At 42.2% G+C, this 27,500-nt stretch overlaps 2 protein-coding genes across 2 annotated transcripts in view; both read left to right on the forward strand.

Moving 5' to 3' along the window:
- The window catches only part of VWA8 (von Willebrand factor A domain containing 8), a 41,457-nt gene extending 37,516 nt beyond the window's left edge, over positions 1 to 3,941 (forward strand). The window contains exons 31-33 of the mRNA XM_032960454.2: positions 199 to 263; positions 977 to 1,102; positions 1,868 to 3,941. Coding sequence (XP_032816345.1) covers positions 199 to 263; positions 977 to 1,102; positions 1,868 to 2,051 — 375 coding nt within the window. The 3' untranslated portion in view covers positions 2,052 to 3,941. The remainder of the gene's footprint in view (positions 1 to 198; positions 264 to 976; positions 1,103 to 1,867) is intronic.
- A 1,449-nt stretch (positions 3,942 to 5,390) lies between these two features.
- LOC116945869 (von Willebrand factor A domain-containing protein 8-like) lies at positions 5,391 to 26,032 on the forward strand (the record flags this gene model as incomplete). The annotated part of the gene is made up of 12 exons (XM_032960493.2): positions 5,391 to 5,419; positions 6,546 to 6,644; positions 7,058 to 7,262; positions 8,081 to 8,189; positions 8,671 to 8,744; positions 9,590 to 9,672; positions 12,408 to 12,516; positions 13,375 to 13,500; positions 14,793 to 14,951; positions 18,514 to 18,612; positions 20,732 to 20,970; positions 22,288 to 26,032. Coding segments are annotated over 12 exons (1,440 nt in total), but the record flags the coding sequence as incomplete, so codon positions are not given.
- Positions 26,033 to 27,500: the final 1,468 nt, after the last annotated feature.

The raw sequence follows: 27,500 nt of genomic DNA on the forward strand, positions 1-27,500 counted from the left end.
ATATGGTTGCGTCGTAGAAATTAGTACAAAAGCTAAGAAAAAGTACTGTGCTCGCACACAAACATGCACACTCACGAGTGTCAGTGATCGGTCTGATCAGTCACACACAATGCAATGTGGGCATATTTTCACATATGCAGATGCTGATTTTGATTCAGAATGTTGCAACCACTTGTATCTTTTGCGTCCTATTTTTAGGAGATGTATTGCATGGCAAAAGAATTCTCTCATCAAAACTGGATTGTGTTTTACAAAGAGAATGGGTAAGTCTTGTCCAATGGTAGCATGACTTAAACCACAGAATATTTTACACGTAGACTTATAGATTTGAGTTTCACTGAGGGACGTAACATATCATGTTCAAAGGATCCGTGGAAATGTGCACTGTTTGAATCCCAATCTATTAGCTTATTATGAACAATTCAGTGTGTGTATGATGCAGTGGCCTATTCACCTTAATTAATCTCGCTTCATATACTAAGGAAATAATAGGGAGAATGATGAGATCTTGACCACCTGAGTTTGATTCCTGTTCCAACCAACTATGATGGAAAGTGATATCTGAACCAGTCTTGGACTGCCTCTTTTACCAAACCATAATGACCCTCATGGTGATGTATGTTCAGACAACTCCCACAACTTACACAGCGTGTGGAAGCCTTCATCCAGAAGTGGATTTATACAGTTGTGTAACTTATTATTGCACATACAATAACTGGATCAGAACAATGATGTACCAGCGGGCATTTACTGATAACTATAATATGTTAAATTTTGATTTAAACCTTTCGTGACTGCAGGGATTCATATTATTGGTTCTTTCAGTAAAGTCACGTAGAAGGAAGGATATAATATGTTAAATCAGCTTTTATATGACAGACACTGAAATCACGTTTTACTTTTATTTGTCAAACATTTGAAATAGAAAGACATGTTGCGTGTGGATTTGTGTCTTGTGTGGCTATGTGTGTAACAGGAATGTGCTGGACTTGCTGCATGTTGACAAAGGAGTGGTCACATCCATCGCCCTCCCCATCAACATTTCATCCCTCTTTTTGGTCTCCCAGGACCACTGGCTGCTGGTGGAGAGTAAATCTAACCGGTGAATAATATGAATGTTATATGGTGAAGGAGCAAATCAATAATCTTGTTGTTAGAGCAATCACAGATGTCTGGCTTCTATAGTGCATACAATTGAATTCTATAGCCTGACAATATATGCAGACATTTCACACACATGTAGTATAAAATAATGCTAAAAACAAATGTGAGAAGTAACCAATTAACTGTTTCAATTTACAGCATATGTGATTGCATAATGTGCACAGGTAATTGTGGGGTTCAAAAAAGGTCACAGGTAGTGTTGTTGATGGATGTGTTAAGGTCTTTCGGTTATTAGTACTCAGCAAGTCGTATTGTAATGTCAATTTTTTTCAGGCAAATATCATTTTACAGCAGCAAGATAATTAATAGTCACGCGTAGGTTTACCCTTGCTCTGAATATCTGCCCAGGCACATTACTTATATGGTTTGCTGTACCCAAGCAAGACCACCCTCTGCGGCAGGGGTGGTGAGAAAGCTTTTTGACTCGCAGAAACTGCAACCAAAGTACATTACTTGACAAGTTCCATTATAAGGGATCATCAAATTAAGTTTACACAAAATAAAACAAATAATGTGTTGATACTGCATTGGCAGGTGGTGCACAAGTACAAATAGAAATACAGTGAAACACAACAAGCAACTGTTTTGCTAATTTCAGGGTCTTGCGTTTTTTTTTCCATTTGTGTACATTGACTTGATTGTACTGTGCATGTATGTCCATGGACACATGGTCACGTGCAACCACCTTCATCTCATTGTGTAGGAAGTTCCTGCTCGTACGGCATGGCTCCAGCGCGACAGGAGCGGAGGCTGTGTACCAGCTAAAACCCATCTCGGAGGAGCCCGTCAGCTTGGGCTTCGGCATGCTCACAAGTACTGTGCTCCCAGAATGCATACAAAGACACACGCACACAAAGCCTGGCCTGTCTGGCCTTCTCAGTCCTTAGAACTCAACTGAACAAATCAAGGGTTTTATATATTTTATGGCTATGAGTCAATTATTTTCTAAATTAAACTGCTCAAATTTAAATGCAGAATGTTGTATTTTCCCTTTTACTATAGCATATTCAAATGTACCTATGTTAATGTGTCTTTATTGATTCTAATACATCGGGTGCATGGTTAATGTCTTATTTGATTTGCTTGCCTCTGAGCCGATGGGTTCTCGTTTTTTCTTTTGAGTTGGAACAGATACCATCGACATCTTTGCTGATCAAAAAGTATTGGATTACGATTAACACGTGAATGTGTATGTTGTGCTCGTTCATATTCCATTGTTATCCAGTGCAAACCTGATTACTGAAAAACAAAATGTGTTGTTTGTATTGTTCCTTAGCTCTTGGGTTACACTGCTGGCTTGTTAGCATCTCCTGCCAGGAGACACAATTTATTAGACCAGGATATCAATTGGAAGCTGTGGACCTCTAACTATAACATGGGACTCTTTGAATAAACTACGTGTGGTTATAGGATATGTGCAATGATATCTTTATCACTGAAATTACATCACTGTCATCACTATGCTATAACCGTCAGTATTATTCCCTGCAACATGAATTGGTATGTCTTATTAGAGATATAGAGCATTAATAGGAAAATATAATGTTTTCGTGACAAATCTTACTAATTGGCCATGTTGGGTGGTGGTGGGTTTAACGACATATTTATACTTACACGAGCTGACCCCAAAAAAACTTTTAGGAAAAATATTGACTGCCACAGAAACAAGAAAAGAAAAATCCTAAACAGGAAAACAACACGTGCTATGTTTTCCCCACTAGATCCACAATTGCACATGACTTAAGATTAAATCACTTCTTTTTAAGTGTGCTTTGCTCTTTGGCCGCATGTCCGCACGAACCCCCACTGGTCCGCATGGCCAAGCATGCACAGCGTAGAATTACTGGGCGACGTGGACTGGTAGCAGCTGTGTAGACTAACAGCAAAGTAAGACGTGTACATCATGGTTCATCATTTAGTGCTGCATGAGATAGTAAATACATTGGCAGTATGCAGTAATGAGAGATTAGTGCAGAATTCAAAATATATATTTTCACATTCAATAATTGGTTCCCCCAATAGAAATCCAAACTGAAGGAATTTGCGTGAAAAAAAAAACATAGATTGAAAACACATTTTCTTTTCATCAAAAAGCAAGTTATATTAATGTAAAAAAACCCATTAAATATTTTTCTTGAATCAATTTTTGTAAGATGTAGACCTACAATTTATTGCAATTAATTAAAAATAATTATCTGGGATAATCGTGGTGAGGGGGTGGCTCGGATAAAACAAAAACACAGATAATGCAAAGCTCGCTTCAACTCGGCTAGAAGCCAGATTCATTGTTTAAAAATACATTATTGTTTATAAAAGTACATTTTGTATTACTTTAGTGAAGTCAAATGGGCACTGAGTCAAATGAGAAGCAACAAAAATTAAACCAGTGTGCACATGATGTTCTTTTTCACAACCAATCCAAAAATTGAGAGTTAACTGTACTCAATGCTGCACATATATTCAGCTACGTGAAAATTCTATACGCATTGTACATATGTTAAACATCTAATAGCACCAACACAACGTTCAAAACACAAACGCTTGAACTTTTTGCATGCACGCGTGCACGCATACACAAAACACACAGACACATAAACACACAGACACATAAACACACACCCACTGCTCCCAATCTCCCATCCCCTAGGTTGGCCTTGAGCGACCCTGCTCCACGTCCTCAAGCTCCTCCCTCATTCTCCCTTTCTCCCACCCCTCCCATCCCCATGTTGCTTTGTATGCCCCCACCCCCAAGTTCAAATAAAGGCAATTGTTGAATTGAAAAAATAAAAGTTAAACAAAACAAAGTAAGCTTTTATTTAAAGGAAAGTTCCCTCACTTGCAGGTGCCTTTCTGTCTGTTGATCAATATCACAACAAACCATTGTACATGGTTTTGGTGGAATTCGTTCATCAATAATCGTGTAACGACTTATTTATATGCGTGCATTTGCGATAGCTATAATATCAATGATTGGCTTCAACATCTCGCACCTACTCATAACAGTTGCATAAGCACATTCCTAATGATTGTGATTTGAATCCTCCCATTAGACAGGAGCTCAACTAGGCCAGTGTCAGTGTCCTGCGAGGAGCTTCCATCTGAAAACCTGAGCGCGGCTCTGGGGGACCGGGTGACATGTCCCAATCGCCTCCTGGCTGACCACTCCACCTACGCCACTCTTCTCCTGGGATTTCCCGAGCTCACGGTAAGAATCGCACATATTTCTCATATAGCAAACAACAAGCATGGAACGTGGCTCAGTGGTAGCGAGGCCACCGCTTTTTGCAAAGGTTTGCCGTTTGAATCCGGTGGGCCACCCCTGGTTAATACTACGGGTGTACTAACCATAACATGCTAAGCATCATCTGCTTCACAGTGGACTTTAAAGATCCCTTGACGTCGGCTATTGTGTGCCATGCCATGCTCTACAGTTGCCACGTTAAATAATTGCTCGCAAATTTATTGAATTGGGGGTACGCATAGCAACATCGCACCTCTATAGGCTTACTTAATGCCTCCCATTAAGCCGGTGTTGAGTCACCTTGCGCTGCACAGGGACAGCTGCCGCTGGAGGGGGTTCCCTTTTAATATTTGATATGAAATGCCATGTCAGGTGCTTTCAGTTGTCGAGGTATTTAAACACCTTATATGGACATATTAAATTTTTTGTTCATGTCTTCAATATTTTAATAACAAAGATCCCAACAGGGGTTCAAGTCTCATTCCACACTGCGGTAGACATAGATAGCAATGGTACTATTAATTTATTGAATGCACTAACCATCCATTTCCCTTCTTCCTGGATGGAGGGAGTTCCAGGATGGAAGGAGTTTTAGCCAAAGATCTGCCATTTGGCAGATAACTAAATAAGACAAACCATCTTAATCTTGTGTTGGTAGGACGCGAGAAATATACAGTAATACTTATGTACTTATAATTTATTAGAGAAGATTTTATTTTGTGAAAAATTGCCACGTCGCTAATATTTAATGAAAGTTTTTTTTCCTTGCATATATATGCAAATTTGATTAAATCTGCTCAATACATTTGTGGAAACTGATGAAAACCGAAAGTTTTAACATTTTTCTACTTCCCTCTGTTGGACAGTCCCCCATTGAGGTTCATGCGTGGAGTCGGGAGGAAGATATTTCGTCTGCCCTCCCTCATAGCAGCTGCTGCTTTTTACCAGCGACCAATCAGATTGTGCGGGCCCTACCAGCTGACCTCGTCCCGACAAGCAAACTCTATGCACCAGGTATGCATGGTTCCTCATAGAGGATGCACCACTTCAGACTCTGGATGTGAACGTGTTGGTAGTGAGTTGCATTTAACACATTTTAAGTAGAAGAAAATAACGACGCTCAAACAGCTACACAAATTTTGATTTAAAGCTTTCGTGACTGCAGGGATTCATATTCTTGAGAGATTTGTTCATGAGGCTATCCATATATACAAACACAGAGACAATTTCAACCAAGAAGATGGATTCTGGCTTAGCAATCATTGGAAGGATTTGTAAACCATTTCGGGTCTTAATGGATTGATCACGCTTACAGTGGCTTTCAGACCGCATCCATTATTTTCGTCTCCCTCCTCCTCTTTTCCGAACATAGATGGACTCTCCATCTGAATAACTGCCAAATCGCTCTCCGTGGTGCTAACGTTAAAATAAAAGCGCCACTTTTTTCAAATTTTCTTGCTGTGGTTTTCACACCTGATGATTGATTGCTTATGTTGCAGTCGAAACGTCGTGAGAATTTTATTGTTTTATATTTTTATTATTTTATTGTTTCCCTTCTACGTGATTTTACTGAAAGAACCAAGAATATAGCTACACAAATCTTAAGGTTTGTAGACCAACACATACAGTTTTTCCAAAACAAAAACTGAAATGGAGACTTTTTCGATTTAAAGCTTTCGTGACTGCAGGGATTCATATTCTTGGTTCTTTCGGTAAAGTTACGTAAATGGGAAATAATGAAATAATAATTATTTTATTATGTTATTATGGAAACGTTGGTTAAACCAGTGGTGTCCAATACAGCAAGCACTATGATCAATTTTAGTGGATCTCAGTGGGCTCCCCAATCCACCAGAAGCTATGTGACCAACTATTACCACTGCAGAGTATGATACAGTGTAATATTGCCATCTATTGGTATAAGTTATTCATTTTTAATGTAATAATTCCTAGAGGATTTTTATTTGTCATGAGCCATGATGAAAATTCTTATATGCTTTGGCCACTGCTGGGTTAAACCAATGCATTTTCCCTGCTCATTTAGCATAGGTGTTTACAGATGTATGTATTGTTTCATTTGCTAGAAACCTACACATTTCCTTACCAAAGGGTTTCTGAATCAATATTGTCTCATTTGCAGTCTATCTTGTTGTACAGAGACAAAACACCCAAGTTGTGCTGGATATTTGGAAATAACAGACCTCAGCTCCAAGAAGGTGAAATACATCCCCGTGCCAAGGTAACCCTGAACTAGTGTCGATGTGTTGGTGCATCTCTGGAGTGGTGTCGTCTTATTGGGGACTTCGTATAAAAAAAATTGTCAAAAGAATGACTGGTTTACACAAATAATGTTTAAAATCGCAATACCATTGTTGCATAAAGCATTTATTTTTTTGATATGGCCACTTTTGGCAGAACGACAGCCTTTTGCCTAGAAAACAGGTAGTTCCGGTTTTTAATATTTATAGCAGCATTCCTGAATCCAAATTGTATTGTTTAGGTGTACAATTGAATACAATGGGTCCTGGGATTTGTTTCACTCATCATGAGTACACACTTGCCCATATGGAATGAAACTTACTCAAGTATATTCTGTAACAGAGAGATGGACAGACTGAAAAATGTTATGTGTGTATGTATGTGCGTATGCAGTTCTGACTTCATTTCGCCCTACACGTCATGGCTATCTCGAGTTTCAGATGCTGGCTTCCTATTTGCAGTGGCTGGAAATGAACGTCTGGTTACTGTAGACACAGGGGGACGTGTTCGCCTCTGGGAGATTGGATTGGCTAGTTTGGAACGCTCTTTGCTTGAGTGGAGAAATATGATTGGCCGAGGAGAGGGCTCTCCCTTGCAGGTAAGAGCAACTGACCTGAGTAAAAATGTATTTTATATAAAGTATACCCCAATTATCTAACAGCATTTTTTATGAACACATTTTTTTAACTGGTGGTGTAACCGATGGGCTCGTGTGAGCCCAAAATTTAAATAGCCACTTTGGTTTTAAGCTCCATAACACTTGTGAGTAAAGTTTAGAATGCTGAATCAACCATCCCATAAGCAGAAAAACTATACATATTGGGGTTAGCAAACTCAGAAGCAAGTGTTGTTGATAAATTAACATCTATACGTGGAGGTAACTATTGGGGCATAGTGGTCAATGGGGGTGTTCTTATATAGACTGTATACTTGCATGAAATACGCAGACTCGTCACAAATCGACTCGGCATCGGTAGCAGTCTTTAGGCGGTAGTAGATACGAGTTTTTGGTCGTTGCTGTGGGGTCTTACTATAAGAAAGGTCGTAAAAAGTGGGGGGTCGCAAGTCAAGCCATCGTAAGTCGGGGATCACCTGTTACTGTATTGCACATGAGTACCAGGGTCATGCCGCCTTTCCTATGTCATGCGTAAACTTTGATCAATTATGTTTGTGAATAAGCTAGAATAAAAGTTACTATATCATTGCAATGTGACACTAATAAGGGGTAACCTTAAATTTTGATTTAAAGCTTTCGTGACTTGCAGTAATTCATATTCTTAGTTCTTTCGGTAAAGTCACGTTGAAGGGAAACAATAAAATAATAAAATATATAAAACAATAAAAAATCTCACGACGTTTCGACCATAACACAAACGGATAAGTGGTAACCTTGTTGATTTTTGGCTGTGTGCATAGGTAACCGTGCAGAGAGACAGTGGAGAAGATGTCTCTGACCCCAAGCATGGCCGTACCGACCCCAGGAATGATCCCCACGTTGGTGGCAACACGTGGGCTGGGGGAACAGGTGAATAAGCCTGCATCCGTTAACACTGCTCGCATGGAATAATCACTATAAAACAATGCTTTATACCTTGTATGCATCGTTCTACACGTAAAATGTATAATATATACGTTGATGAATTAGATACCATATTATGCTGCATATCATTCTTTAGAAATGTACTGATTATATCACATGTTCAACGAAGAGCGACAATTAAAGATTCAGTTCTAAGTGATTGAGCCATTTAATTGTTTGTCAAGAGCTTTGTGGAATTGTCCATACACCCACTGCCTTCCAATTTATCTTCGGGGGAAAAAAAAGTTACATCGTTTATGGTTTTCTGTTTGTAGCTGCAGTCGCACACCAGATATTTTATGTATTTATTTTCCACCTGTGCGGTTGTTATCCGCATCTTTGTAAATGAATTGTACAATACTGGCGATTGCTCAAGGTTACATTGTTGCATGATTAATACAAGCAAGCGGTTTCTTTGTGTGGACAGGTGGCAGAGACACGGCAGGTTTGGGTGGAAAGGGAGGCCCGTACAGGTTGGATGCTGGCCACACTGTACACCAGGTACCTATAAGAGTATTGTTTCTGTTACTCCAATTAGACAAGACATATATGGAGCATCTACTTAAGTAGAATTTGCTTTTTTTGCCAAGAAGTCGTGTTCTTCACATTCAGGGCATTTGGCTTTGTGACCTGAAACAACTTGTACATGCAACAGACAAAAGTGTGAGGTCACCAAAGCAATTGCACAGGGCATTCAGGAATGAAAAAAAAACAACAGCAATCAGTGATTGCTATGAACAGGGCCTTTATTGAAGATCTGTAAAAGTATAGTTTTGTATGACCTGCACTTTTGAGAAATAAGGTATTTTCATATTCTTTTTGACTGCCGTTAATATCATTGTGTATCGTGGTTAGAAAAAAATACTGTTACACAATTACATTGCTAAATACTACTGTCTAGTACTCTTTGGTTCGTTCGGTAAAGTCACGTAGATGGAAAATACAAATAATGAAAATAATAGATCACGACATTTTGATCACAACAACAAGCAGTCCACAGCAGTCTGTTTCTTTCACCTGAAGACGATCGCTTGTTGTTGCGATCGAAACGTCGTGATATATTATTTTTATTTTATTATTTGTATTTTCAATCGCCGTGACTTTACCGAAAGAACCAAAGAGTATGAATTCCTGCAGTCACGAAAGCCTCAAATCAGGATTACTACTGTTTAGCTTGCAGTGGGTCCACATGATTGGCCCTCATCATTAAGGTATTGCCTTGTGTATTTGTAACGTACAGTTAGATGAAAAGTGCACTCGGAAACCTTGCATTTTACCCGCTTGTCCTGGGAAAAATGACGGTCCTTGACAGCGAGTGACTTTTCACTCACGCCTCTGCTTTTCAGGTGTCCCAGGCAGAGAAGGACGCTGTCCCTGAGGAGGTGAGACGGGCAGCGCGCGCGATGGCGGAGAAAGTCTTCAAGGAGAGGTGCCAACATCCTGCCGCTCATTGCCATTAGTTGTAAGACTGAACGTGTTGTCAACATATCTGAGATGATTGATACTCTCATCGTTTATGATATATATATAAAAAAAAATCAATGGTTTTGAGAAAATGTATTTTAATAGTGCTAACAATAGTCTTGGTAAAATTTAATCTCTTTGCCTGACTCCTAATGCTTTTAATTTAGTTGGTAAACAGCTGTATTTTATATGAAGGTCTTGGTTTGTCAGAGCCTCCACTGTATTCTTGGTTCTTTCGGTAAAGTCACCACGTAGAAGGGAAACAATAAAATATTAAAGAGATAAAACAATAAAATTCTCACGACGTTTCGACTGCAACACAAGCAATCATTGGTCCATCTATGTTCGGAAAAGAGGAGGGGGGAGACGAACAATAATGGATGCGGTCTGAAAGCCACCTTAAGCGTGATCAATCAATTAAGACCCGAAATGGTTTATCAAATCCTTCCAATGATTGCTAAGCCAAAATCCATCTTCTCGGCTGAAATTGTCTCTGTGTTTGTATATGTGGATAGCCTCATGAACGAATCTCTCATGGTAGCCAGATGGCTTGCAAAGAACCTCTGTTTTGGAGAAGTCAATGTCATGTGAGCCTACTGAATTATAACAGTGATCTGCCACGGCCGAGGTGTTGGTTTTATTATTTTATTGTTTCCCTTCTACATGACTTTACCGAAAGAACCAAGAATATGAATCCCTCAATCACGAAAGCTTTCATTCAAAAGCCTCCATTGTATTAATTGCCATTTCATAGTCTATAAGAGCCAGACATAATGCAGTTTGATATTCATTCACTTGTCTTTTTTATGATGTAATACGATATATAATCCTGCATTTGTTGGTTAAAGAGGTGTAAAACTCCTGCAGTTTGTTTTTCTAAGCTTCTACAAATTTAATCATTGGCATGTGTCTCCTCATATGTCCCTCTAGATATTCCTCAACTGCTCCCATATCCTGCATTTGTGAATGATCTCGCACATGTACTGTCTGGATATGGCTGTCTGATATCTAACCATTATTTTTACAGCCTCCTATGCATCTTCTATATTGAGTGTATTTGCTTCTCTGTGAATAGAACTGGGTATTATATTGGTTGTGAGGTTTGTGCAATGGTTGTATTGAGTATAACTGGTTGGTAATGTTAAATATAACTACATTTTTGTACGTACAATTTAAACCACACCAGTGCATCTCTAGGCCTCCTCAAGGAGCCATTGCTTTGTTTGGCTACACAGCCAGCGTTTGTATGAGGATTTCTGTCAAGTACACAGACCAAACACAGGCATTTATCAGTCAAGGTTCATCAAAACTGTGCATGATAATCTAATAAACTTCAACACAATGCCACCACATCTCGGTACAATTAAATTCTGGCCATCCGAGCACAGCCCAGACTGTTCGTGTCAAACTTGAACAGGTGGCAACCCTAATCTCTACTCCTCCAAATACCTCGTCAGGTGTGTTCTCAAGGTAGAAAATAAGTCAAGCTTCATATACATTGTCCTCAACCAATTCTGTTGCTCTTTTTTAGCGGTATGATGATGCATTGATGCATTAATTCATATGCATAATATGTATTCTTAAGCTAACGAAACATGCATCAAATCGTGCGTGTAAGAATCAATGTTAGTTGATTTGTATATGTTGCATGTATTGGGTTCACTTAATGCCTCCAGCCACTAAACCACGATGTTTAAAAGTATGGAATCGAATCTCATCCCCGAATCACAAGGGGGTAAATCATGAAACCCCTAGTCTTTATTTAGATCTCACCCAATAAGAATGTGAACCTGAATAAAACATTCCAGAGGGGATACAGTGCTCAGCTGTGCCCATTTAAAATGTGGTGTATTTAGCTTTGTGCTGAGAGGTGACCCTGTGGAATCTCACAAATTACATCTAGCAGACGTGACACATTTCCTTTCTGGGATTAGTTTCCACTTGCCAACGTGCGATGATGTGCAGTTCTATGAAGTATTTGTTTAATTCGTTTTTCCGACCTTTACATCTGAAATGTATTGGTCAATAATTGATTGCAAGCCCCAAAGGCAACACTATTGTACAATGTAAACCATGCAGAGCAACCTGCATGGATATTCGCACCCCTCAGCGGTGTTGTTCGATTTCTCACAGTCATACTCATTGACAACTGCAAATAAAGAACACAAAACCTGGAAGATTGAAATACTGTAGGTGTAGGTGACACCTTTTTGATGTCTATAGTGATGCCCATACAACTTATCTTTGCATACCTTGGACAACCTCCCCTTTTCTTTCAAATGGCATTTCAAAAGCAATAAACTGGGTTGTACTTCTACATTAAGTCTGAAAATCCATTTGATGGCATCTGAAGTCACCTGATAGATTCTATTTGTACCTCTTGCAAAAGCGTGCATTGCGCCATAGCACACACCATTCAGTGGGCTGTGCATAGTGTGTGAGGCTTAGTGGGATGTGTTGATGCTGTTGCTGAATGCGAGTGGATTTTTATCGGGCTACAGTCCAAGCAAGTAGTCTGCTTGTAGGTTGCTAGATGGTAATATATGGTTATTATCAGAGATTTTGTTTTTATTAGTTGTAATTGTCTATCAAAGTTATCTTCATCACTGCATAACCTCTGCCTATACATAGGAGGTTTTGAATTCCATGATATTCATTTCATGACTGCAGTATGTGGACTTGTGTGTAAAATGCTTGTAGGTTACGGGAGATTGGAATGAGTGAATATGATGCCGCCACGTACGAGCGGTTTCTGGGGGCTGTGCGGAGCCAGGTGCAAGCCCTACGCATCATCCTCGACAGCCTGGAGGTATCCCTGTTCGGTTGACCCTGATGTAGATGTTTGAGATATGGTGATAAATCACTTAGAGTTGCTATGGCAGTAATTATGCTAATAATATATTCTACAAGTTTAGGCGCACGGGGGTGGTGCAGTGGCGTGGTGGCACAGTGATTAGTATTACTGCACGGTACACCAAGTTATGATGAATCACGTTCAATTTCAGGCTACAGTTAACACATACCTGTCAACCCATACGGTCTACCCATATTCTTGTACAGGGCAATTTATTTTTCAGGTCCATATTGGCATACAGCCGTTTCAATACAATCATACGGCCAGATAAAACAAGTCGTGGGATACATATTCTTGGTTCACAAGCGACACTTGTGTGCATGACATATTTTTTGTCTATTTGTGTTTCTCCCTTATAATCGGACTTTGTAGGATGAACTTTGAGATTTATAAGGACATGGAGTGACCAATAAGGTCTGAATTGGTCTGTAATAAGGTAGGCACTGATAAAGGGTTGACAGGTATGGATAACATGAGTGGTGAGTGATACCTGCATCATTCCTGCTCCCCCCCCTCCCCCCATATGGTGACTTCTGGTCAAATAACCCCATGCCCAACAAGACATGTAGATAAACTAATTTAGCAGTTAATTTAAAACAGAGCGGTCATATATTATGATAATGATGATTATGGATCAGTGGTTGGAAATACAGCTCGCAATCAGAAGGTTGCAAGTTCAATTCATAATTGGAGTAAGCACAATCCTTCGTCCCTTTAGCGTTGATAAAATAAGTACCATAGCAGGATAGATTCAGGGGAAACATATCCCTGAAATTGTTTTAACGCCGACATAAATGGATGGAAACTTTACAGGCCAAAGGGAAGGAGCGGCAGTGGTTGCGTCACCAGACAACAGGAGAGCTGGACGACGCAAAGCTTATCGACGGTCTTACGGGTGAACGAGCTGTGTACCGCCGCCGTGGAGACCAAGATCCTGAGGTGAATAGGAGGCGGGCCTTAGGCCTCGAAGTTTCTATTGGACTCAGGCTTTGGGCTTGAACAGCTTTGGCTCGTGGGTCAGAAAAATATTTTTTTAGGAAAGTAGATTTTTGCTTCATTTGTATTGCAAATCAGTAAAATAGAGGTAATCTGTACATAATAAAGATATCTGCACAAATCCACAATGGTTAACCAGATGTCATAGGCAAAAAATATATACATGTAACATTGGAAAATAATCGACAATCTTAATTCAGGAAAAAATTAAGATTCACATATCAGTCCTAAGATTATTGGCAACATGGCAGCAATGAGGTGGGGGGGAGGTGGTAGCTCAGAGGTCATAAATGAGGTGGGGGGGGGGTGGTAGCTCAGAGGTCAGAAATGAGGTGGGGGGGTGGTAGCTCAGAGGTCAGAAATGAGGTGGGGGGGGGTGGGGGGATGGTAGTTCAGAGGTCATAAATGAGGTGGGGGGGTGGGGGGGGTGGTAGCTCAGAGGTCAGAGCTATGAAGCAGCACCCCTGAGATCCTAGATTGGAATATGGACAGCCACCCTTTATTAATCTGGGTTCTGAAATGTAGCGAGTGGATGAACAGCCCAGTCACCGGTGACTGCACACAAAATAACGTCGTTAAATTTGGTGTTTCACTTGTGATTTGGTTAAATCCAGTTCAGAGAATGAAAAAAATGTAAATTTGACTGTCATGCAAATATATGACAGTGTATGGGAAAGTATGTCCTGTGAAAAATCCCTGCAGCAGCTGTTCTCTTGCAAGCCGGGGCACACTGCCTTGCAAACTCTCTAAATGGATTCTTTGTCTCATGGCATGATGCCAATATCACAATTGGAATTGTGGAGGTGGGGGGGGGGGAACCATAAAAAATAGATGGCAGCATTACATCTGATCCAAATATAATTTACAGCAAAAACTACCAAATAAAACAAAACGTATCAAATTTATTTTAAAATCCCGCTAGCTACGATGTAACACCACTTGTACGTCGCCATTTTATCTGTCAATCCTGATATCCAAAAATAATATACCGTTTTACAAAATAATGTACTAACCAACTCATGGTTTTGGAAGTCAATTGACCGGTGAGTTGGATGTTAGGGAAATATTTTGAATAAATTCCACTTTATTTTGAATTATTGATAGTTTTTTTTCCCGCCCAGAGAAAATGCAGAACATCTGTCTTAAAGGCTGAAGTTTGTTGCTTGCAAATCATAACATTAATATTTAGTTTAGTTTCCATTTGATTTTGTGTGTGCTGTTGCACTTCTCCACAGCTGGGCTCACCACTGGTCAAGCCAAAGCGCCTGCGTGTGCTGCTCGACGTCTCGGGCTCAATGTATCGCTTCAATGGCCTGGACGGGCGACTGGAACGTGCCATGGAGGCAGCCTGCCTCATCATGGAGGCCTTGCAGGGCTATGAGGGGAAAGTCTCGGTGAGTTTGGTGTTGGTTAGATTGGCCTCACAATTGGCCCCATGGTACAGGGAAACCTTTCGAAGCTAGAGTAATTGGGGGAAGAGATCCTTTCCTTGGTGTAAGATGTGTGACATACTGCAAATAATACAGGTTGGAACAACAGGTTCCACACTGCCCACCAGGGATTATTTGTCTCTCTGTCGTGCATATCCGGAATTCCATCCGCATAATTTGACTGCCATCTAGCGGGTAATGACAGTATTTCGATTTAAAGCTTTCGTGACTGCAGGGATTCATCTTCTTGGTTCTTTCGGTAAAGTCACGTAGAATGGAAACAATAAAATAATAAAAACAAAACATAATAAAATAGTGAGAATTTTACCGAAAGAACCAAGAAGATGAATGACAGTATTGTGCTCTATAACAGTCAAGTACAACTGATGATTCTGAGCACATACATACATCAACAAACACTTGTATCAGTGACTTCAAACTTTCGTTGACTGCAGGAATTCGTATTCTTTGGTTCTTTCGGTAAAGTCAACATCAGCAATAAATCAAGAATCATCATCAGATGCCATAGTAAGAGCTACAACCTCCAACACGACTACGGTATCCAACACAGATCGTACAAATGCGCTGTCCAACCAAGTTCCTACCTGCCCACTCCGTAAGGAACGTGTTTCATTCAGTTATACACACTGAACCTTCACTACATTTCCATGTCATGAATACCTAACACATTTTAGTAATGTTTAGTCGCCTAATAATATTGTAAGTGACGGGCAAGACCATCTCAGCTGTACTTAACTCGGCTCACTTGGTTTCTCTAATCAAGGACATCTCACTGTCTCCAGATGATTTGCTTGTCAATTTCCATGTAGTCTCCCTGTTCACCAAAGTACCTGTACCTGACACCATTACAATAATTGAAGACTTGGTCCAACAGACTGAATCCTGATGTACCAACTTTGGTGAGGCACTGCCTTACCAACACTTACTTCACCTGGAATGGTACATTCTACAAATGAAATGAGGGTACCACAATGGGTTCTCCCTTATCGCCAGTAGTAGCAAATGTTTTCATGGAGAAATTTGAGACAGATGCCATCCAGACATCCACCCTACGTCCTTCCCTGTGGAAGAGATACGTAGATGACACGTTCGTCATCTGGCCACATGGCCTGCCAGCACTGAACCAATTTCTCAACCACATCAATTCCATACACCCGTCTATCAAATTCACCATGGAAGTGGAAAATGATGGCAAGCTACCTTTCCTGGATGTTTTGATCGAGAAGAGACCTGATGGCTCGTTGGGACACTGTCTACAGGAGAGCCACCTGCACGGATTCCTATCTAAAGCCTGATTCTCACCATCATCCAGCCTAGAAGAATTCCATAATCAAAACACTACACCATAGGGCCCGTTGCATCTCCGACCAGCACCACCTATCCAGTGAACTGGAGCACGTACGCCAAGCCCTCAAGATGAATGGATATTCGGACCGCACAATCCGCAAAGCTGTATCCCCAACCATGGGTAGAGAACCATCTGAGGACCCAATCAAAACCATCACCATACATAGCAGGGGTTACCAAAAAGATTTCCACAATCATGAACAAACACAAGATCCAGGTTGAATTCAACAGAGTACACAATCCGTGACCTGATCCCATTTGTGAATGATGCGATTCCTGTCATGCAATACCCTGGTGTCTACAAACTAAGTTGTGGTTGTGTCAGCAGTTATATCGAGGAAACGAAACGACATGCCTCGGACCGTGTTCGCGAAGACAAGGCAGATTTGAAACACGGCAGAACCAATACCTCTGCCATGGCTGATCACTGCTTGAACGCGGTGGGCTCACACGACATTGTTTTTTCCGAGACCAAGGTACTCTGCAAACCTTCGGGCTACCATCAAAGATTTGTTCATGAAGCCATCCAGATATATAAACAGACATAACTTCAACCGAGAAGATGGGTATAAATTTAGAAATCATTGGAAGGACGTTATTAACCAGGTTAAGCCTGACCTGGTTGTTGGTGTTACCATTCTACCTGCCATTGTCAGCGTTTTTTTCCGACTCTCTGAGTTACATTACCAAGTTAAATGTCTTTACTTTAACGGGCTAAATGTCTCACTAACAAAGCCAACGTTGCCCCCTTTCCCTCGATGTGGCGGTGGCTCTCGTTTTTTAGCAGACTATAACTGGCTGTGATGTTGTGTGTGTGTCTCTCTGTGTGTGTCCCTCGGTTTGTGTCTCTCTCTGTGTCTCCCTGTATTTCTCTCTCTGTATGTGTATGTGTGCCTCTCTCTCTGTGTGTCACTTTGTGTGTGTTTCTCTTTGTATGTGTGTTTCTCTCTGTGTGTGGGTGTGTCTTTCTGTGTGTGGGTGTGTCTTTCTGTGTGTGGGTGTGTCTTTCTGTGTGTCTCTCTCTCTCTGGGTGTGTCCCTCTGTGTGTGTCTCCCTCTGTGTTTGTCTCCTGCTGCACACTCTATCCCGCCTAGTGGCTGATATACCGTCATTACACTCGACCCTCGATCATCTCCGCGCCTTTCTTTCACCCTGTTCAGCGCTGCCTTTCCTTCACCCTGTTCAGCGCTCTATCCCCCTAGTGCTGATATACCGTCACTACACATTGACATGCTAATCTCTCACAATACAATGGCCACCTCCTCAGCACAAGCTCCAGCCCCCACCCTCTTGCCCGATGTGGCAACCCCCCACTCCCCCCCTCTCGGCTCTCTATATAAGGACTTGTTTCAGCAGCCTGTTTCTCACTCCCACCTGAAGATGATTGCTTGTGTGGCGATCGAAACGTCGTGATCTATTATTATTTTTCTACCTACGTGACTTTACCGAAAGAACCAAAGAGTATCCATTTACAATACAATATTTTAAACCATTGTTTCAATTGCCATGCCAAGAGATCAAAGCGGTGACCTCTGGCTTACAAGTTCAGTGTGCTAACCATTATACCATGACAGCATCCCAGGTCAGAAAACTAATATTTTACATATATATACATTGGTGACAGCAATCGTGTAGCTGATTCTTGATTGAAATGGGAACCGATAAAGGGATGACGTAATTGACAAGATGTGATTTTTCTTTCATGTGAGTCATACATTTGGTTGTATGATTCTAGATATGGAGTTTCATAGTATTGGATTTATTGAGGCCATAGAGCACAGAGTCACAGTGATCAACGTAATAAGTTACAAAAGCATGAATTAAGGTCTCGGCAGTAAATGGGGAGAGAAAATTGCCAGTAATATTACACAGATAAATAAAAGTAAGAGATCCGGCAAGGGTGAAAAATAGCCCTGGATGAAAGATAACACTAAGCTTATGGACATTATTAGCAAGAGAAATACAATAAATATTTATTTCTAATCTAAAATTAACCACATCAGTTGACTACAAATAATGGGTATATTTATTTTGTATAAAGAGGCAGCGAGTTATTCCAGTTGACAGTTTGTAACTAATGAGAAAACCCATCAAAACAGGAGAATCGGTGATGTTTAGAAGGGTCCTGTGTTCTCTCACTGTTCATGTTTTTCTTCAGTATGACATTGTAGGCCATTCTGGTGATGGTTTTGACATCGAGTTGGTGCCAACCAACAAGGTTCCCAAAAACAACAAGCAGCGACTGGCTGTCCTGAAGGTACGTCACATATATATGTTAAACAATATTATTTACATTTTTATATCAACCATATTAGTATGTTCCAAGCATTATAACCTTCTACAATAGAGCTTTAGAAGTTTGTCAAATGTACCCATGCCAGTACAATTAATCTAAATTACATAAAAAATAAATATAAATGTGTGTCATTAGAGAAAGACCAGGGACATCAACCATGTGAATCTCGTTAAGAACAGTGAAGAACGAATAATCTTGGATGAGATAAGGGGTACTTTGAGAAGTTGTTGAATTATGGAAAACCCAACACGTGAAATGTTTGAGGAACATCAAAGAATTGAAGTAGTTGCAGATACTATGACTAGATACTATAGCCAGATACTATAACCAGATACTATATCCAGATACTATAACCAGAGAAGAGGTAGTGGAGGCTCTGGGGAGCATGAAACATCAAAAGGCAGTGGGTCCACGTAAGATTCCAATTGACATGTTTAAATTAATTGGGAGAAAACAGTGTTGAAATATTGATGGGGCTGTTTGAGAAAATATGGATGGAGAATTAAATGCCGAATGCGTGGAGAGAGAGTACATTGGTTCCCATCTTTAAAGGGAAAGGTGATGTACAAGGGCGTGGGAACTACAGAGGAATAGCATTGATGAGTCACACCATGAAACTCTGGGAAAGGATCTTTGAAAAGAGACTGAGGAAGCTGGTGGATATTGCTGAGAGTCGGTTTGGATTCAGACAGGGAAGGTCAATGATGGCTGCAATCATTGCGCTGAGAGTAGTGATGGAGAAGTTCAAAGAGAAGAAATGGGACCTGCATATGGTGTTTATTGGTCTAGAGAAAGCATAGAACAGGGTACCTAGAGAGCTCACCTGGTGGTGTATGAGAAGAAGAGGTATTCCTGAGGTATATGTCCGGCTGATCCAGGATATGTATGAAGGAGGGAAAATGTGCATGCGAAGCAGCGGCGGCAGGGTGTCAGGAGGGCTTTCAAGTAAAAGCGGGAGTGAAGCAAGGTTCTGCTCTGAGCCCATTCCTACTCATCCTGGTGCTGGACACACTAACGAGAGATATTCCGAGGGAGCTCACCTGGTGTATGCTATTTGCAAATGATATTGTGCTATGCGGTGAAAACAGAGGGGTGGTGGAATTTGATTTGAAGATCTGGGTGCAAAAGATTTGAGGGAATGGGTTGAGGATCAGTCGGACAAAGATGAAGAATATGGTGGCAAATTTCAGTGGAAATAATCCAGAAATAATCCAGAAGGATTGGAAGTGACCAGTTACTGAAGACGAACGAGTTTAAGTACCTTGGTGCAATGGTGTGTACTGATGGATGACTAGAAGGAGAGATGAGAACAAGAACAAGGGCTGAATGAGCTGAAATGGCGAGAGATGACTGGTGTGGTGTGCAATAAGAGGGGTCCCAGTTTGGTTAAAGGGAAAAGTGTACAAAACGGTGGTGAGGCCGGTGCTATTTAATGGGGCCGTGTGTTGGGGCACAAGAAAGAGGGAGGACCAAGCTATGGCAGTCACAGAGATGATGTTGCAGTGGATGTTGAGTTTAATAAGGAAGGACAGGGTGAGATATGAAGAAGTGAGAGAAAGACTCAAGGTGGTAGGAATCACAGAGGATGAGAGAGAAAAGGCCGGTGTGGTTCACTCATGTTGAGAAACCACAGGAACATTATGTGGGTCAAAAGGTCCAAGTGATGCAAGTGGAAGGAAAGAGATCAAGAGGAAGGCAGAAGAAGAGGTAGGGCGATGCGGTGCGATCGGACACGGTGGCCCGAGGAGCAGAAAGAAAGATGGCGCAGGACACGGTAGCATGGAGAAGGTTGGCAGGGACAGCGGACCCCGCATGAGTGGGCCAAACACGTGGAACAAGAAGAGAAATGTGTGTAATTTACATTAATTAAATACATGGCAAGTGAAGCAGCATTGTTGCCGGTTGTTAGGACTAAAGCGTCAGAATTACTGCTTAACAAAATGGAAATTTGAAGTTCTATCATCGTAGCTCAATGTATATCCTTTAACTGCTGAGTGATTTAATGTCTGATTATAATAGATGTGTTGTCAGATAGTTAACGATGTTGTACAACTATTAAAACCCATTAATGTTTGTTCAGACAATGCACGCACACTCCCAGTTCTGCGCGAGCGGCGATTACACCGTGGAGGGTGCGCGAGCATCAGCGGCGACTCTCGCACAAGAGGATGCAGACGAGCGCTTCCTCGTGCTCTTCAGCGATGCGAACCTGGAACGCTACGGGGTTCCAGCAGCAAGTCTGGCGCGTGCTCTTACCAACGAACCGTCCGTGCATGCATTTGTTGTGTTCATCGGTTCGCTGGGCGACCAGGCTGCAAGGTAATTTTTTTGCTTAGCCACTCTTGTGGTGGCCGTGCGATAAGTTATCGACATTAAATTAATTGTCATGTAAGGCAGCTTGCACACAATCACCACCAGTCCCCAACAAAATAATACACATTCCTGCGGAGGGAGCTGGTAGGAACGTTGGGTTGCTCGGTCAATGGCCAGGGTCAACGGCGGCACCACGTGGTGTATTCCGCACAATATGCCCGACTGTGAGGGCGGGCACAAGCCGGCGTGAGTAGGTTAAACGTTGAGTTTTATAAGGGCACCACAGGGTGACCAGCCCCTCCCCACCCAGCCACACCCCTCCTATCCCCCACCCAGACCCTCCCCACCCTCCCCACCCAGCCCCACCCTCCCCACCCAACCACACCTTCCCCACCCAGCCCCTCCCCACCCTCCCCTTTCCACCCCTCACATTTTTGTATGCACGATGGACGGACGGACACTAATCCCCTGTGGGCTGGTGTAACCAGGAGGTTCCTACCAGTATAAGTCGGCAATAAGCCTCTTTCCCATATTTGTCGCTCCATCTGCGCACTCCTTTATGGGTGTGTTTTTAGTGGCATTGGCTTAATACAAGCAAACCCTGCAACGGTTTTGACGTTCGTAGTCTCACCAGCAGTGTCAAGCTTGCTTCAACCTTATGCCTCAGTCCACTTGGGAGGTCATCTCTGCCCAACACATACACAGGCATATTCACTTACACATCAAATACAGACACATCAACATGCATGACACATGAATACAACATACAAAAGTCCCGCTGTATAGGGTTTCACAGGTTGTTGGGGCAAATGCAGGCACCAAAGGGGGTATCTGGCCAGCACCTTTGTCTCCTCAGTGTAAATGTTTAGATACGCGTGATTGGCTGAGTCAGGGTATTGTTTAACCAATAACAGTGCTCGTTTTGAAACACAGACGGACTGCCACGTAAACGGATAATTTTATATGCGTACCGTATATAGATACATATGTGGTGATTTTATTGTATTCATAAATCCACTGTCCTTAAAACGATGCTTCCTGCAGGTCTAAGGTCTCCTTTTGCCCTACCCTCTGCTTCCTGGTTCCCTTTATTCACCGTCATTTAAAAACCTCTTGCAGGATTCGGATACCACCTTTAAGAGCACCATGTTCATCGTTATTTTTAGTTCTGATTGCACGTTCAATATTTTTTGTTGTTGTATTAATTGTATGTGATGCAGTATCTTCGGATATGTTTTGAAATGCTGCATAAAGTACACCTTTAAACTCGAGAACACGTTGTATACTGTGATGCGTGTCCTGCTCCCCACTTCTCGTTGCCAGGTTACAGCGCATGCTTCCAGCCGGCCGTTCCTTTGTTGCCATGGACACCAAACTCATCCCTCAGATCCTGCAGCAGATCTTCACGACCACTCTTCTCTCATCCCTTTGATGTTACCAGCCATTCTTGACACACGTCTCATGTAGCCACCATAAATGAACATGCTTCTAAAATTTGATTGACTGATTTTGAGTTTTAAAAAAAAAATGACGTGTAAATTCTGTTTTGGGCAATGAACACAACCATCTTTAAAATGGGAAGATCTACAGTGGTTAGGAGCACTATGATACAGTGGGATTAAACTGTGATATGTTGGGGGGGGGGGGGGCTATTCACATTTTCCACAATTCCTCTCATCTGCACCGACACCCGCAGATACATGCAGCTCGTAAGAAGAGTTTGCCATCACTTTTGGGCGACTCCTCTCATCTGCAGAATGACAATGGATAATAGAAGAATAATTTGTTCCTCAGGACTGCTTCCAAGTGATGCATAGCCATGGATAATAAGAGGAATTTGCCATGAATGTAGCAGATAAAAGGTGTGATATTGTATTAAAAATTAGGAATTTCCTTAGTCACAGAATAAAGTGGGTTCCAATTCTTTTGAGTTTATTTTTTCCAAGAAGGTTTCCAATGACGTATTCAACAAATGCACGTGGAGGTTTGGCCACTGCTGGGATGTCAGCAGTTCCTAAGTGTTGATGCAATTTAAGTCTAATAGGTTTACTGATGTTTTTTTTTATCAGGGTTCACTAAGAATTGTTTCCTTTTTTGATGAGAGCAAGTCCTCGCACCACGATGGGTCTGCTAACACGTCCTGGCGTGGCATGTTGGTCTTCAGTGGGTGCTGTGATGACAGACCGGCAGCAGGCAAGCAGGCTTTAGTGATGCATATACTGTACTCATAAGTCCTCATAAGAAACCTTATTTCCAGTTACTTTGTCCTCCTGCTGCCTAGATTAAAAATGGCTCGATCTTGGCTCTCTGGAACTGGTGACCGTTGCAAGGCTCTGCAAAATATGCGCAAGATGTGATCTTCACATAAAAAAAGCATGCTGGGAATCCTGTTATGTTTTGCTGTTGAAAATTCCTCTTTGTATATATACATGATCACCGTTTTGCGCTTATGAAAACAAGGATGCTTGGAATTGCATTCTTACAGGAAGAGGAACACATGGACATAGAACAAATGCATATTAAATGTTAACTTGGGTGAGGACGCTTTGCCAGAAGGGATGACTGTAGATGGATGAGACTGGTGACAGAATGGGAGTCAAAGGGAGGCAACATGTCTGAGGGTTACCATGTCTGAGGGTTACCATGTCTGAGGGTTACCATGTCAGAGGGTTACCATGTCTGAGGGTTACCATGTCAGAGGGTTACCATGTCAAAGGGTTACCATGTCAGAGGGTTACCATGTCAGAGGGTTACCATGTCAGAGGGTTACCATGTCAGAGGGTTATGTATGAGAGGGTTACCATGTCTGAGAGGGTTACCATGTCAGAGGGTTACCATGTCAGAGGGTTACCATGTCTGAGAGGGTTACCATGTCAGAGAGGGTTACCATGTCAGAGAGGGTTACCATGTCAGAGGGTTACCATGTCAGAGAGGGTTACCTTGTCTGTTACCATGTCAGAGGGTTACCATGTTAGAGGGTTACCATGTCAGAGGGTTACCATGTCAGAGGGTTACCATGTATGAGAGGGTTACCATGTCAGAGAGGGTTACCATGTCAGAGGGTTACCATGTCAGAGAGGGTTACCATGTCAGAGGGTTATCATGTCAGAGAGGGTTACCATGTCAGAGGGTTACCATGTCAGAGGGTTACCATGTCAGAGGGTTACCATGTCAGAGGGTTACCATGTCAGAGAGGGTTACCATGTCAGAGGGTTATCATGTCAGAGAGGGTTACCATGTCAGAGGGTTACCATGTCAGAGGGTTACCATGTCAGAGGGTTACCATGTATGAGAGGGTTACCATGTCAGAGGGTTACCATGTATGAGAGGGTTACCATGTCTGAGAGGGTTACCATGTCAGAGAGGTTTACCATGTCAGAGAGGGTTACCATGTCAGAGAGGGTTACCTTGTCTGTTACCATGTCAGAGGGTTACCATGTCTGTTACCATGTCAGAGGGTTACCATGTCAGAGAGGGTTTCCATGTCAGAGGGTTACCATGTCAGAGGGTTACCATGTCAGAGGGTTACCATGGCTGTTACCATGTCAGAGGGTTACCATGTCAGAGGGTTACCATGTCAGAGAGGGTTACCATGTCAGAGGGTTACCATGTCAGAGGGTTACCATGGCTGTTACCATGTCAGAGGGTTACCATGTCAGAGGGTTACCATGTCAGAGGGTTACCATGTCAGAGGGTTACCATGTATGAGAGGGTTACCATGTCAGAGAGGGTTACCATGTCAGAGGGTTACCATGTCAGAGGGTTACCATGTCTGTTACCATGTCAGAGGGTTACCATGTCAGAGGGTTACCATGTCTGTTACCATGTCAGAGGGTTACCATGTCAGAGGGTTACCATGTCAGAGGGTTACCATGTCAGAGGGTTACCATGTATGAGAGGGTTACCATGTCAGAGGGTTACCATGTCAGAGGGTTACCATGTCAGAGAGGGTTACCATGTCAGAGGGTTACCATGTCAGAGAGGGTTACCATGTCTGTTACCATGTCAGAGGGTTACCATGTCAGAGGGTTACCATGTCAGAGGGTTACCATGTCAGAGGGTTACCATGTCAGAGAGGGTTACCATGTCAGAGAGGGTTACCATGTCAGAGGGTTACCATGTCAGAGGGTTACCATGTCAGAGGGTTACCATGTCTGAGAGGGTTACCATGTCTGAGAGGGTTACCATGTCTGAGAGGGTTACCATGTCAGAGGGTTACCATGTCAGAGGGTTACCATGTCAGAGGGTTACCATGTCTGAGGGTTACCATGAATGAGAGGGTTACCATATCAGAGGGTTACCATGTCAGAGGGTTACCAGGTATTTACAGCACTGTCAGCTTATTATTGTGGCATCGATGAACCATAAATGCGGTGGCATGGGGAATTCCGCATTTAGGCTTCTATAGAAAATGGCTGATGAGCACATTAAATATAACATTTTCATTAACATATAATTTCATTATAAAAAATTCAGTGTTTAACCAACTGCTTGGCTTTCATCAATGTAAATTTGTATTTAAGCAAATTATTGAGTTATATAGAAGCACTAAAAAACGTGGTATGTAAATGTTAATGCAGTTGTCTGCCCCCTTAAAGTCAGAAGGTTGAAAGAAATGACTCCAACCATTATTTTTCAGACTTTAGTGAGAAGCCTTAAAAATTGTCAATTGACTGGCCTATGAATAAGAGCACATCAAAATACCGATTAGCTGAGAAACAGCCTACCGAGCACGACTGCTGAAAAGTGGATCATTATTAAGTAATGTTGCATTAAATTATCTGCCATTAAAGTCAGTAAAAAAAATCGTGGAAGTGTTGATTTATCTTGAAGTTGCAATTCAGATCGACTCCTTGCAACGTGTTTATTTAATGAATATTGTTGGATAAATGCAATAAATAACTCAATGCAAGTTTGTAAAGCTTTTAGTGACAGAACATACTCCGTTAAGTGTATATATAAACATACATTTTATCGTTGGATAAGTGCATTACTGATTTGAATGTGTTGACATCTGTTTACGTGTTATATTTAGAAAAAAATGAATTAATAAATGCCATCCTGTTCATGTCAGCTATACACGTGTGAACTTTTATAAAGCAGTAAGATTTCCTAAGGCTCCACTAGAGCCTTCTCAGTTACGGGAGAGATCCGGCCTGCTTACAAGTAGTGAAACAATAACAAAAGACTGTACGTTCAACTTGCATTTACAGTATATTGTATACGGTGGTGAAGCGATGCGCTATGAACCCATCGACCCGAGTTTGATCCCTATGGCTAACATCAGTGACGAGTGATAACAGAACGGGTCCTGCCCTCCCTTCAACATACACTGACCAGCGTGGTGAAGTATGGTCAAACACCCCCGGGACCGACATGGCGTGTGGAGCCCTTCATATATTGGTCGATTAAGAACGGCTTAAATTATGGATCCATACTATTTAATTGGCGTCAATTTATATATAATTACGTGCATACGGTATTAACAATAACACCAAAAACGTAATTATAAAAAAAATAACTTCTTTACAATCTGAATCACCATGAAAAAGGGTAAAAGCCGAGGTTCATTGGATGTGGAAGTATGAAGAGTATCTGACTGCATGAAAGCGTTCGTTGTGTTAATTTGGACACCTCCATCAGCCACCGCTTCTGTGGCTGTCTGGATTGGGCCAGGCAGTGCTGAATCGCGCTCATCACCCCCTCTGTCTCAGTAGGAGAAGGCGCCAGCCCCAAGCTGCATTGCGTTGTACATTCGCCCGAGTTGTCTTAGTTCAGTGGTGAAGGCGCACCCCTGAAATCGCTTGCTCACGCCAATGCTGACCGAGGGCTTGCCATAGAGAGAACTCTAAACGACGCGCATTTGGTCTTACTTTTTCAAGCGGACCAAGCAAGCCTTGTCGGAAGAGGTGAGCAGTAACCACATTTTTACCACACCACACGCCACCTGCCGATCGACGCGTTTATTATACTGCCGAGTGGACAGGAGGGGAGGCAAATCTCCACTCATCTGACACCACTCCGCCACTCGCCTAACACCAGAATCGCACCTTGACACCAGACACCGCTCGCGAGACCGCTCACATTCACCACTCGAGAATGTATCTGCCGCTGAGCACTCGCCAGGCACTTAAGGAAGCCACTGGAGCTGTGCACTTTTTAGTCTCGACGGAAAACTCCTTTCTTTAGAACTGCTTTTTGTGTTTAGTTTGTTGTCCTCCCCCCGCACCTCCGATTATCACGGTGAGCTACGCACGATGCGAAAGAAGTTTAACATACGTACATTCCTGGTCCCCACCACTCAACAAGTCACCACTGACACCCATCACTCGGAGAGCCAACCCGGCTCAAGTTCCTCCCGGATTGGTGGGCAGGAGAGAGTCGTCTTGTGTGGTGTAGGGGCACCATAAACAGACATACGGAACGCGAGAAAAAGTGGGATTTTGGTGGCCCAAATGGACACTTGGTGGCCCAAATGGACACTTGGCGATGCAGGGCCCACCCCAGCACGCCCTGTAGCGCCGGCTCTCCGGCAG

Source organism: Petromyzon marinus, chromosome 2 (assembly GCF_048934315.1).
Source record: "Petromyzon marinus isolate PM22_M1 ecotype Great Lakes invasive population chromosome 2, UKy_Petmar_22M1.pri1.0, whole genome shotgun sequence".
Classification (NCBI taxonomy): Eukaryota; Metazoa; Chordata; class Hyperoartia; order Petromyzontiformes; family Petromyzontidae; genus Petromyzon; species Petromyzon marinus.